The 12,971-nt window shown below is 43.7% G+C and overlaps 2 protein-coding genes across 2 annotated transcripts; one reads left to right on the top strand and one right to left on the bottom strand.

Moving 5' to 3' along the window:
• Nucleotides 1-2,378: 2,378 nt before the first annotated feature.
• cd59a (CD59 molecule (CD59 blood group) a) lies at nucleotides 2,379-11,524 on the top strand. The gene is made up of 4 exons (XM_085372414.1): nucleotides 2,379-2,469; nucleotides 3,585-3,686; nucleotides 3,845-3,918; nucleotides 10,883-11,524. The coding sequence occupies exons 1-4, from the start codon at nucleotides 2,409-2,411 to the stop codon at nucleotides 11,003-11,005; spliced, it is 360 nt and encodes a 119-aa protein (XP_085228540.1). The 5' UTR covers nucleotides 2,379-2,408; the 3' UTR covers nucleotides 11,006-11,524.
• On the bottom strand, nucleotides 4,847-6,703 carry LOC146618070 (uncharacterized). The gene is made up of 3 exons (XM_085372828.1): nucleotides 6,411-6,703; nucleotides 5,295-6,185; nucleotides 4,847-5,144 (listed from the first exon to the last, which is right to left on the bottom strand). The coding sequence occupies exons 1-3, from the start codon at nucleotides 6,701-6,703 to the stop codon at nucleotides 4,847-4,849; spliced, it is 1,482 nt and encodes a 493-aa protein (XP_085228954.1).
• Nucleotides 11,525-12,971: the final 1,447 nt, after the last annotated feature.

Here is a 12,971-nt window from a genome sequence, read left to right as displayed (position 1 = left end):
AGTGAGTTGAAGGTGTACTCATCTCCTGTACTGAGTTATAGAATAATGAGACTCTGTTCGAACCCCCGGCTATCACTAAGGCATCTATCCAAGGTGTCAGACGACATGCTTTCAAACTGCGGCAGATGTGTGCGGATATAATTTCGTAGTTGAAGATATCTAAAAAAAATGGCTGCACGGTAGTCCAAATCTATCTATTAATTGTTGAAATGACATGAAGGTGTCATTTGAGTATGTCTTTTAATTTACGAATTCCCAGTTCCTGCCACACGTTGAAGGCTCCGTCTGCACATGATGGAAGGAAAGAGGGGTTAGCTGTAACAGGCATACTCATTGATAATGATTTCAGTTTAAAGTGCTTAATTATTTGTTTCCAAATTCGCACTGTGGTATGGATCACTGGGTTATAGTTATAGTGTGCACTTGTCAAGGGAGTAGGAGAAAGTAATATTCCACCAACACAGTAAGGAAGGCAGTCCTCCCGCTCCATCTGCAGAACATGGGGGAGTAACGCTGTATCATCCAGTAAGAGGTAAATTATTCTTAAATTTGATGCCCAATAATAATGCATAAAGTTAGGTAGTGCAAGTCCACCAAGGGATCCGTGTTTACATAGATGTTCTTTTTTTATTCTATGTGTTTTGTAGTTCCATTTAAACGGCATAATAATGGCATCCAGCTTGTTGAAGAAAGATTTGGGCAGGAAAATTGGGATATTTTGGACCAAATACAGATATTGCGGGAGAAATACCATTCTGAGTTCACTCTTCCTATCAAGGAGATAGGGAGTGTCCTCCAAAACTGGATGTTGTTTTTTAGCTTCTCCAGTAGAGGGAGAAAGTTTTCTTTCACTAAGGAAATATATTTTCTTGTTATTGTGATGCCCAGATATGTAATTTTTTCACAAGTTATTTTAAATGGGAGAGATGCAAACCACTCATTGCTTTCCAATTTGATGGGCAATACTTCACTTTTTTTCCAGTTGATCTTGTAACCGGCGAAGGTGCCAAATTTGTCAATAACGGAGAGGGCTGCCGGGACGGAGGTTTGGGGTTTTGTTATGTATAGTAAAATGTCATCAGCATAGAGCGATATAGTATTAGAAGTATATGCTGTGTCATAGCCACGTATATCAGGGTGAGTACGAATCGTCTGTGCCAGGGGTTCCAGAGCGAACAGGACTAAGAACACATGCCTGACGTGTCCCTCTGCTGAGCTTAAACTGAGTGGATAATGTTTGGTTTGTAAGGATTCTGGCTGTGGGATTCTTGTAGAGTAATTTTATCCAGGAAATAAAATCTTGTCCCAGCCTGGATGCATACCATTTTTTAATAAACCAATAGATTTAATAATTTCTTCAGTTGTAATCCTGGCATTCAAAATCTTGCGATCCACCTGATCTAACACAGGGAGGTCACACTTATCTAAAAAGTCCTGCATATCTTTAGGCCCTGCAGTGGAATGAGAAGTATAGAGAGATTGATAAAACTGCCTAAAGTTATCATTAATGTCTTTATGTGATGTAACCAGGTTTCCATTGCGTGATCTAATTTTGTGAATCATTCTGTCATTTTTTAACTTCTTTAGCTGTCTAGCTAACAACTTATGTGGCTTGTCCCCAAATTCAAAGTACTTCTGTCTTACAAAGGTGAACGCTCTATTAATGTTGCTGGTTAGTATTTGATTTAGTTTATATTTTAATGCACAAATAGTGTTGTACTTATCTAAAGAGGGAGCCCTTGCATTGTTGGCGTCCAAATCGTGGATCATTTTTTCTAATTTTAACTGTTCTAGTTTATTATTTTTATTCCGTGAGGCCTGATATGATATTATGCACCCCCTGATATATGTTAAAGGTTTGAACCACGAAAGCTTCGTGGAGACGGTCGAGCAGTTTGAGTTGATTCGAGGTTAAATGTGAAAGGTCAAGCAGAAAGTTGGTGTAAGTCATGTCTCCTCGCCCACCTCTGACCACGGCTCCCACAGAGAGACAGTAATCCTTTGGTGCTTTCACCTCTCTGTTTTCATTCTTTGGTTTGTACGAACACCACAGAAACTGCAAACTGTAAACTTCCTGCTGAACGTGTCAGTTTGAACATTGCAGTGGAACAAACTCACCAAAGAAACGGACCGAACGTTTGACACTAGAGGTTCTGTGACTGCTGGTACTGAGGACACGCCTGTGTTCATGGTGACTGCAGACCGCAGACCCATGGAAATAATGCATGTGATTGTTTATAAGATGATGGCACAGGCTCCATCCAGTGGGTGTGGCCTCTGAGCTACACTCAGCCTTGATGAGAGTCAGTCATCGCTCCTCCTCCTGATCATCATCATCAGAGCTGCTGCTGGATGAGCCGTGGACCTGCTCTGTTATTCTGACAGATGAGTTTGTGAGCTGTGCAGAGATGAAAATGAAGAGCACCCTGGGGATCTGTCTGGTGATCTGCTGCACTCTGATCGGACTGGGTATGTTTGATTCATTCACATGTCTGACTCTGTAGACTTTATATACATATACTTAAACATATACATATATACTTATAAACATAGGGTCTTTACTGTAAAACAGAGAGAGCCTTGAAGAGACTGCTGTTGTGATTTACTGCTGTGTAAATGAAACTGAATACAAAAGCTCAACAGTCCCTGTGTATCTGAACGATACTGAAAGTGCTGAATAGGAAGCATTCACAGTGAGTGGGACGGGTGATGGGTGCGGCTGCTAGCTGTTGGTTTAAATCATAACTAATGAAAATGGTTATAAAGAAATAAGGTTTTGCACATTTATGAGGATACTGTGGGCTGAAAAGAAGAGCTTCAGATTAAATGTGGCTTTTTGTTCATGAAGCTTTAGAAAAGATGACGTTTTTCTCTTTTTCCAAACTGTAGTTCGAGTCCCACGTGGAAACAGTTATTCGTACACTCTTGTTGGTTTTAAACTAGGGCACTGCTCTCTGACTGCAGATAACAGAAAGTTAAGGAATGGAAGTCGTGATGTATGCATATCCAGGGTCTGATTGTTCTGAGTAAACTGGGGTCTGACGTGAAGCCCGAGTTCCGATACAGTCAGAGTCATTTGGCAGATGGTGAATCGGTCTGAGTCTGGTTAACGGGTTCAGGTGATTGATGGGATAAAACTGCAGATGTGACCACAGATGTTGCGGTCAGGTGTGAGGAGGCTGTAGGTCCATGTAGAGTCTACAGTTAACGTTTCATTAACAGAAAGGCTGTACTGTGACAGGAACTGGCTCTATGGGAATAATCAGCCTCTGTCAGTGATGACCTGTTGTTACCTGACTCAATATGTTTGGAGTGTCTGCAGAGCTGAAAGTCCGACTGTGTTTAAGATTCTTGCTCATTTAACCTGTAATTATTTGACGACCCTAATGACCTGGATCCTCATCCTGGCTGGAGCTGGTTTCACGTTGATCAGATGAAGAACTAGTGTGGACTGAAAGTCTTGGTTCTGATTCATTTTAGAAGGCAGGGAACACTTTTTTATGTTTCTGATCATTGTTCCCACTCAGATGGCCTTCAGAGCCCTGAGTGGACATGTTGTAATCCAGATGTGTGGTGTGTTTCAGGATCAGCCATCCGCTGTTACAGCTGTAAGGACTACACAGCCAGCTGCACCAAAGAGCGAGAGTGTAGCTATGACGACGCCTGCCTCACGCTCAGGGAGAGAGGTACAGTCACACCTGCTTTTACCTGTTCACCTATAGAACTGTTCCTGACCTCTGTAAGTCTGGAGGCTCCACGTCTGATCCTCCAGCTGGATGCAAATCAGCCCAGCAGCTCTTACCTCCAAGGTTCTACTCATGTTTCTAATGTTTCTGTCCTGCAGGTGGGATGACGTACCGTCAGTGTATGAAGTACTCGGACTGTGAGTACGGCCGGCTGGCACAGATGTTCCCCCAGGTACCTCTGACCTTTAACCCCTGAGCCTCAGTGGAACTATGTTAGGGTTAGAGTGGAAGTGGTTGTTGTTGTGGTTATTGTTTTGTTCACTCTTATTGTTGCCTTGCTGCTAAACAGATTTCCACTTGTGGGACAATAAAGTATTTGAATTGAATAGAATAACCCGTTGGTTTTCAACTCCAGTCATTATTCTGATGGTAACAGCTAGCATCAGTGCTGAGGCCCCCGCAGACTGAGCCGCTCTGTTCTGCTGCTGATGTTGATGTGATGAAGCTCCTCTTTGTGCCATCAGAGCATCCACTGACACCAGTACAGAATCAGAATCAGATAGCCTTTATTTATCCCCAAGGGGCAATTAAGATACAACAGAGCAGCATGACGTTGAAGATAAGGACAGGGCACAAACAGGTAATAAGAATGAGATAATAAATACACAGAATATACAATACATACACAGTTTTAAAATTAAAGTGACTGAATAGGTGAATAAATAACTGTAAGTGACTAAAAGTGAGTAAAGTGTCGGCAGTATAACAAGAGTGTAGAGTAGTTTATGTTTCTGGGTGTGGGAAATGGCCTCATCGGCTGGAGTTAAAAAGCAGAGCTGCTTTGGGGACAAAGGTGGCGCTCCTCCTCCTCTCAGTCCTGCAGGAAATGCAGTGGAGGCGTCGCCCAGAGGGGAGCCATTGAAATGCAGGGTGAAGAATGTGAGAGGGGTCGTTGATGATTTTGGCTGCCTGTCTGAGGGCCTGTTGGCTGAAAACCTGCCAGGGTTCTGACAGGCCAATGATTGTAGAGCACATTGATGCAGTGTGCTGCAGTCTGTTCCTGTATGAAGGCTGAGGGAGTGGAACCAGCAGGTGATGGAGAAGGTCATGATGCTTTCCAGGAAAGCATAGTAAAAAGTCATCATGACGGCTGTGCTGACTCAAAAGGAGTTGAGTTTCCTAAAGAGGTATAGCCGTTGGTGGCACCTTCTGAGAATCTCCTCTGTGTTGGCAGAGAATCTCAGGAGGTTGTCAAAGATGGTTCTCAGGTGTTTGTACACCTCAGCTACCTCCACTGGCTTCCCGTGGATGGTGGTGGTGACTGAAGCAGCCAGATCCCTCTGCCTGCTCGAGAAGGTCACCACCATCTCTTTGGTTTTGCTCACGTTCAGTTCAAGTTTGGAGCTGTCACACCACTCTACAAACTCCTGCAGAGCGGGCCCGTGGTGTTGTGAGGGCCTGACAGCAGTGACAGGAGAACTGTGTTGTCAGCATATTTAACCAGGTGACAGTTGGGCTGTGTGGATCTGCAGTCATCAGTGTAGAGGATGAAGAGCAGGGGGGAGAGCACACAGCCCTGGGGGGAGCCAGTGGAGGTGGAATGGAGACCGGAGAGAGAGTTGTTGACCCGTCCTGTTGGTCAAAAAGTCCAATATCCACTGAACATCCAGGTGAAATCGGGAGGAAAGTTTAGTGGCCAGGATGTGAGGCTGCAGAGTGTTGAACGCTGATGAGAAATCAGCAAACAGAAGTCTGGCAGAGTCAGGGAGCTCCAGATGTTTGTGGATGGAGTCCGAGATGAAGAGTTTTGCATCATCGACACCTCTGCGTGCACAGTAAGCAAACTGGAGTGGATCCATCAGGGGGTCAGTTGCTCTTACGATGTGCTGTTTTATGATCTTCTCCATGGCCTTCATCACCAGGGAGGTGAGGGCCACAGGACGAAGATCATTCAGAGACTTTGTGTTGTTTCTTTTGGGGATGAGGATGACTGTGGAGTGTTTCCACAGCTGGGGGACGGTGTGACTGTCAACTGAGTGTTCAAATAGAGTCCAGGACACACTTCCTAGTTGCCCTGCACAGTGCCTCAGAACTTGACTGCTGATGTTGTCAGGGCCAGGTGAGCTCCTCTCCCTGATCCTCCTGAGGGCTCTCACCACGTCCTCAGTCCTGAAGGTGAGTGCAGAGCTGCCAGGTTTGAGTGAGGATCTGGACTCCTCAAGCTGGGCCATGTTGTCCGTCTCAAACTTGGTGTAGAAAGCGTTGAGGTCGTCAGGGAGGCAGGAGGGGTTTCTGCCCTCCACCTGGATGGTTCTGGGGGTGGTGACCACAGTATTCACAGAGGCCATGGTTTTGAGGCCCTGCCAGGGTGAGCGGAGGTCCACTGTGGTGAATTTTTTTTCAGCAGTATTTTTGTACTCCAGTTTAGCAGTTCTTATGGCCCTCTTGACCTCCCTGTTGACCTCCTTTTTATCCAGTGCAGAGCCGGTGAAGAAAGTCCTGTTTTTTTAATTAAGGATTTCCTTGAGCTCCTTGGTGATCCAGGGTTTGTTGTTGGGGTAGATGGAGACTGTTTTTGAGGGGATAATCTTGTCAACACGGAAGGAGATGTATGATGTCATCGTGTCAACCTATTTGTCGATGTCATCAGAGGGAGAAAGAAGGCTGTCCCAGTCAGTGGCTTCGAAACATCCTTGTAGGGTGAGGATACTTTCCTCTGTCCACTGCTTGATGTTTTTGGTGACCTTTTTAATCCTCTTGATGACTGGGCTGTAAGCAGGGGCCAGCAGGATGGTGTGGTGGTCTGCTGAGCCGAGAGGGGGGAGGGGGGAGGCTTTGAATGCATCTGGTACAGAGCCGTAGCTTTTATCCAGAGTCTTCCCCTGACGTGCGCTGCATGTAACATACTGTTGGTATCCTTTAAGCGACTTGTCAGGGGAACAGTGGTTGAAATTACCCAGGATGAATTTGGGAGAGTCCGGAGTTAGTTGTTCCAGTTTGTACAGAGTGTTAGCCATCAATGACTAGCCATCAAGAGGCCAGCAGGATGGTGTGGTGGTCAGATGTGTTACAGTGGCACAGTCACATCTTTCACAGTAAAATGGCAGATTTTTCAAAACCCGCCAGAACAAATGTTATCACCTCATGTGGCTCATTAAAAGCCTGAAGTGAACCTTTCCCAAAAAAATGTTTCCATTAGCGCACCCACTGACCGATCCCAGTCAGTGGGATCGGTCAGTGGGTGCGCCGGGATACCGATGCAAATATTTCCTTTAAGGACATGTCCAAGTTTTAACATTTCTTTATTTCTGGGACATTTTAGCTGCAAGGACTTTTTCTGCTAAGGAAGTGTTCAGTTCAGAGTCTAGACCAGGGGTAACAAACATAAGGCCTGGGGGCCAAAATCAGGCACAGCAAAGATGCCCACATGAAGCCTTTGCAAAATGTACAGAAGGGCATGATTTTTTTAAATTTTGAACTGTATTTTCACAAGTTTTTTAGGTTTATTGTTACTCATAGAAACCTCCCCCATGACGGTTCATGAAAGTCATGAAATAATAGAAAAATTCCATGTTTTCCTTATTAACTATAAAAATGTTTTGTAAATGTAATCCGAGCAGCATTTTTTTTCTTCATCATGCAAACATGCTGTTGGAATTTAACTATTTATATATGTCAGGCATTAAATGTGTAAATAAAGAGGATCTGGCCCACCTAAGGTCGACTTCCGGCCCACAGTGTAAAATGAGGTTGACATCCCATGTCTGGACCAACACATGAGAGGGTTTAGCTAACTCTGTGCATCCATGGACGTCACTGAGACACACCATCTGTATTTTACACTAAAGTGAGGCTGCTGATAGTTTAAAGAAAGCTTTGCTTCAAATGCAGATGATTTACTTCACTGCAAAAAAACCCTCGAATAATCAAAAAGTCACAGCTCAACAGATGTTTCATGAAGCTATTTCACCTCTTATCAAAGAGGCATCTTCATTTTTTTTTCCACTTCCATTGATTAAGACCGCCACAGAGAACCCGCACAGACATTTTCAATAATCAGTCTATGCTTCATGAGTCCTCCTCACAAACCTGTAAAAATCAGAGAGCTGTGGCTGAACAAACAATCCAAAATCCAAAATGTAAAAACAAATCTGAACTCAGTTCTTCGAGATTTCTCTGAAGAAATAACATCACATAAACAATGTTCCCTCTAATGTTTCACGTGTCTGAGCGAACACACAAACTCCCTGAGCCGACACTTGGACCACTGTGAGCAACAGCAGACGTGAGCACTGTGGTCACGCCAGCATCCAAGTTACATGGTTATTAAAATAATCAAATTACAGCATTTCTGTTAGACTACTTTTAATTAACTGCTTCAGCCCACTTACAATGAAAATTTAAAGAAGATCTTGTTGATGACCTGTGCAGCATGTTAACACTATTGGAAGGAAAAATAACTTCAACTCCAATTTTGAAAACACAACTTTCTTTTTTTATATATTTATAAAGCTCTGACTTGTATTATGAGTCTGTGGTCTGTTAGAGAGTCTGTAACTCTGTCTGTAAAATACAGTTAATAATGACCAATGTTGGGCAATTAATTATATAGTTACTTGTTCAAAAAAGTAACTGAGTTATGCAATTAATTAATGTTACGTTCTTAGTCTAGGCGAGTATTGAACGCAACAAGAAGCTGGCCCACTCACACACCACCCAAGCAAGAACACCAACAACAATATCTTTTTAAAGTGCTAAGCAGCCATTTATTTTCTTCAGCAGTGAGCAATGCCAAAAATAACAAACAAAACTCCCTAATGGTCCCTACGCTTTCCTACACAAAATGAAAACCAAACAAAAGACAATTCACTTACCTAACTTTCTAAATGAAAAACAGGAGAAAACTTAATCAACAAAAATGGCTTCTCACGCCTACTAGGCTGCTGCAGTGAAGGATATATACAAGGTGAACAAAATACACGATAGCTACTTGACAAATCTATTTACAGCTATTTACAAAATTGAAGTACTAACGCCAGACACACACACACACGAGGTTATACTTGCAAATCACTTTGTCAAAGAAACTCTACACAGCAATGAATCAAAACACAGGTTCTTTGTTGGATGGTGGAGGTTAGCAGGGCCTCCTCCTGAAGGTGCCTGTGTGGGCGTGTCCCACCACCTCTTCTGCCTGAGGTGCCACCTTTCCCTGTTACACAGCTGACTCACATCAGTAATTTAAAGTATTTAAGCCCAGGGAAAGGTGAGCTCTGGGCCAGAGTGCCATTAGTGTGGTTACAGCTAGTGAGCTGCACTCTTTTTGACTTAGGTTGTACTTTATTGACCAATGCCTGAGTTTTGTTTGTTTTCCTTAAATGGTGATAGCGGCTTGTCCGTCTCTTTTAGTTGAGCTACTTTAATAAAACTCCTTAATTTAACCCTCATGCCTTGTCTCCTTTTTCTGACCTGGACACTTTTTGTTACTTCCCCCTCAACGCCTAGACCCCTCAGGGGAACGTAACAGTTAGAGAGTCTGTAACTCTGTCTGTAAAATACAGTAAATAATGACCAATGTTGGGCAATTAATTATATAGTTACTTCTTCAAAAAAATAACTGAGTTTTGCAAACAACAAAGTTTTTTGCAGCTGTTTACCTAAAAATGCAGCCAAGGCGTTTTTTAAACAAACATTTCAAACTATTTACAGAACAATCAGCTGTTCTGCATCAAATCTGATGCCACACAAATTATTTGTGCCGCTCCAAAAATAATTTCTGTCCACTATGAGATGAAGGAGAACAACAGCCTGATACCTGCAGGCCTGACAGCAGCAGATGTGTCACTGCTGTAACACCTGTAACACTCAGCAGGCGCCTCATTGTTCTGACACACAACAAAACTACTGACTACACTACACACTGACTACACACTAACTACACACTGACTACACTCTCACTACACACTAACTACACACTGACTACACACTGACTACACACTCACTACACACTAACTACACACTGACTACACACTGACTACACACTGACTACACACTAACTACACACTAACTACACACTGACTACACACTGACTACACACTAACTACACACTAACTACACACTGACTACACTCTCACTACACACTAACTACACACTGACTACACACTGACTACACACTCACTACACACTAACTACACACTGACTACACACTGACTACACACTGACTACACTCTCACTACACACTGACTACACACTGACTACACAAGATTTGTGTTGTGCTAAACGTCTCAAATCTCTCACATCTCAAACACGCCGTCACTCCTAAAACTTCCCCCTCCCTTAACAACTAAATGCCTTTTGTGTGTGTGTGTGTGTGTGTGTGGGGGGGGGGGGGGGGGGTGTTTTTGCTCACAGGCTTTCGAGCGTTTTCCTTATAAAACGCCGTTTTTACCATTTCTTCCTGCAGTAAATATAAACAACGACAGTATTCAGGAAGAAAAACAAACATTGCAGATATTTTATCATAACTCTGGTTTTACGCGGCCGATCAACACAATTTAAAAACTGGTATAAAGTCCACACTTTGTCTGTCAGTTGTTCCGTCTGTCCTGCTCACATCTCCAATGGTCGTACACGTTGTCATTAACGTGGCTTCACTCCACATCAGCCGCTTTGCTAAAACACCAGCACATAAGGACGCTGTCATAGCCTGTCAACCACGTTGATTAGCTGCGTATATACGAATGTGCATCGCATCATTGGCTGGACTTTGGGATAAGGTGGCATCGTTCTGATCCCATACGGGAGCAGCCAGTCACTGACTCACACTGCAAAACTGAATTGTTAAAGTATTAATTTTAATCTCAATTCAGGTTAGATTTATTTTTGTGCGCAGCTTTTCTGTGCGCAGAGACCGAGCCAGCAGTGCACAATTGCGCACGCGCGCAGCTTAGAGGGAACATTGCACATAACTGCAGTGCTGTTGTAAACTCTTCTCCTCTGGCACGTTCAAAACCCTCCTTTAGAACCGCCTTAAAGGTTCCTGAAGGTTCCTGCAGTTCTTGAAGTTTCTGGAGTCCAGACTCCAGTGTGATCGATACCCTAACAAGGAGGAATTAGTGTATTGATTATGAATATGCTCCTACTGCTGTGCGTGTTTTGTCTGATCACTGATTTGTGACATCATCAATTACTTCCAGGTTTCCAGTTTTACCTTCAAGTGCTGCAACTCTGACCTGTGTAACTCCGCCCCCTCCTCTGCAACAAGCTCTGTGATTGGTGTACTGGCCTCGCTGGCGGTCATGTGGTGGTGCATCCACTGAAGGGCGACCTGAGCAGCTCTGCGGTGCCCCCCTGAGTCCTCTTTAACCACGGCAGCTTCTCATCAATCGCAGTACTGATGCTCACTGATCAATCAGCCAGTCCTCCTCACTTTGTTACATTATTGATAATTAATCGATCAGTTTCAGCCTTAAAGATCCAACATCCCGACCTTTGATCGATCACGAAGCTCCCATAAATGTTTAAAAGTGAATCCTGCAGCATCCCAGCTGCTGATCAAACATGAATATTCAGCCTGATCGATCGCTGATCAGTCACATCTCAGCAAAGACGCATCACAAACACCTGAAGACTGACCGAGACCTGCACTGAGGGAGTGATTGATGTTTCAGGCCAGTGTTTGTGAGAAAACATGAAGATTTTATTCATTTTAACCCACTTGTGTACTTCACACTTACACACTACAGCTTCAACATAGCTCTTTCTGCGGTTCTCAGTCAGATTTTCAAAATAAAATAAGTTGTGAGCAGCTCCCTGTGGCTGTCTCTGCATCACAGACAGGAACTTAAATCAGACAGATTCTCAGGCAGGTTCTGACTGGGTTTCTCTCTGTCAGGTTTCTGGAGGTTCAGTTATGGATAAGAAGTGGAAGCCTCTCTGATTCTGAACGTTGCGTCTGAGCTGATATGTGACTGAGGTTTAGCTCTCTGTAGAAGCCTGAAGGCCTTCCTCGAAGCAGCTGCTTAAATAAAACTAAAACCCTTAAATGATGATTTGTGTGGCGTTTGTTCTGCTGCTGTTTGCAGAAGCACAAAGCATAAGAGGAAACCTTCAGTAAAGTCAAAGCTAACGCCGAGCCCTGAAAGCTGCTCTCACTCATCTCTGTGTACATGAATAAAGGTTTCTGCTCCTGTCTTTCAAAATAAAGTCAAAATAATGTTATCTCTGATGGTGTGACTACATTTGAATGATTAAAGGCCTTCTGCTGCTTTCAGAGCAGTCTGCAGTCTCTGATGTTTGTGTTTCTGTAAAAGCTGATGATGATGCTGAAGAGTTGGACAGCATTGCCCCCTGCTGGCTGACTCAGGTTTGACGTCTATATCTATCTATCTATCTATCGATCAATTCCTTCTACTGCAGGAATCGTGTGATATCACTATTAGTCCACGATCGGCAACACAACTGACTGATCCCGGTGGCTGAGCTTTCATAGTCAGAATCATTTTTTAACCCAGAGGAAACAAGACTGTTACAACCACAAAAGTTCTTTCAATGTGAAATATTTAAAGACTTTCAGTCACATGAGGCAAGATTCACTACAATTCACTACAGAACAGAAATAACAAATGTTTAAACTAAATTTGATGCTTGCTGCAGGTCCCAATAAAGTTGGCACAAGGTAAAAATGTCTGAAAAAGCAAGACGGTTCAGCTGGTAATAAGTTAGGGTAGGGTTAGGGGTAAAGATGTAAAGATGTTTAGAGGTAAAGATGGCAGAGGTTTTAAAAGACTGTGGAGTACTTCATAAACAACACAAAGACTTCGCCATGGTCTGCAGTGCGTCACACCAGAGTGTGTGTGTGGGACGAGGCTGCACTCCTTTATTGGACACCTGTGGACCACACTGCATTCCTCATCAGCATGATTGTGCTGCTTACCAAATGTGCCCGGGAACACTGTCTGAAACCAGCATTGTTAACACAGCCCACCTGACTGAGGTCAGCTGGCGTCCTTTACCCTGATGGGACCGTCAGCACCGGATGTCAGAGAGCTCCTCCATCCTAGCCTCCACCCGTTCAGTCCTCCAGGAAGGAGCTGTATTCCAGGAAACAGCTGAAGTAATCACTGACATGACTCAGTATGAGTCTCCGGTGTAACAGCTCGTTTCATTATTGAGACATGTTTTTGATTTTCATGACATCTGACTTGTTTTTGCTACCTCTGTGCTTTATCGTATTTGAACTTGTCTTAAACCTTCAGATGGAGCTCAGTGCAGAGTTATCTGGTT

The sequence above is a fragment of the Diplotaxodon limnothrissa genome, linkage group LG15 (genome assembly GCF_057381915.1).
Source record: "Diplotaxodon limnothrissa isolate DT_005_m linkage group LG15, D_limnothrissa_male_GT1.1, whole genome shotgun sequence".
In the NCBI taxonomy this organism is placed as follows: domain Eukaryota; kingdom Metazoa; phylum Chordata; class Actinopteri; order Cichliformes; family Cichlidae; genus Diplotaxodon; species Diplotaxodon limnothrissa.
This window is presented reverse-complemented; position numbering and strand designations above follow the sequence as displayed.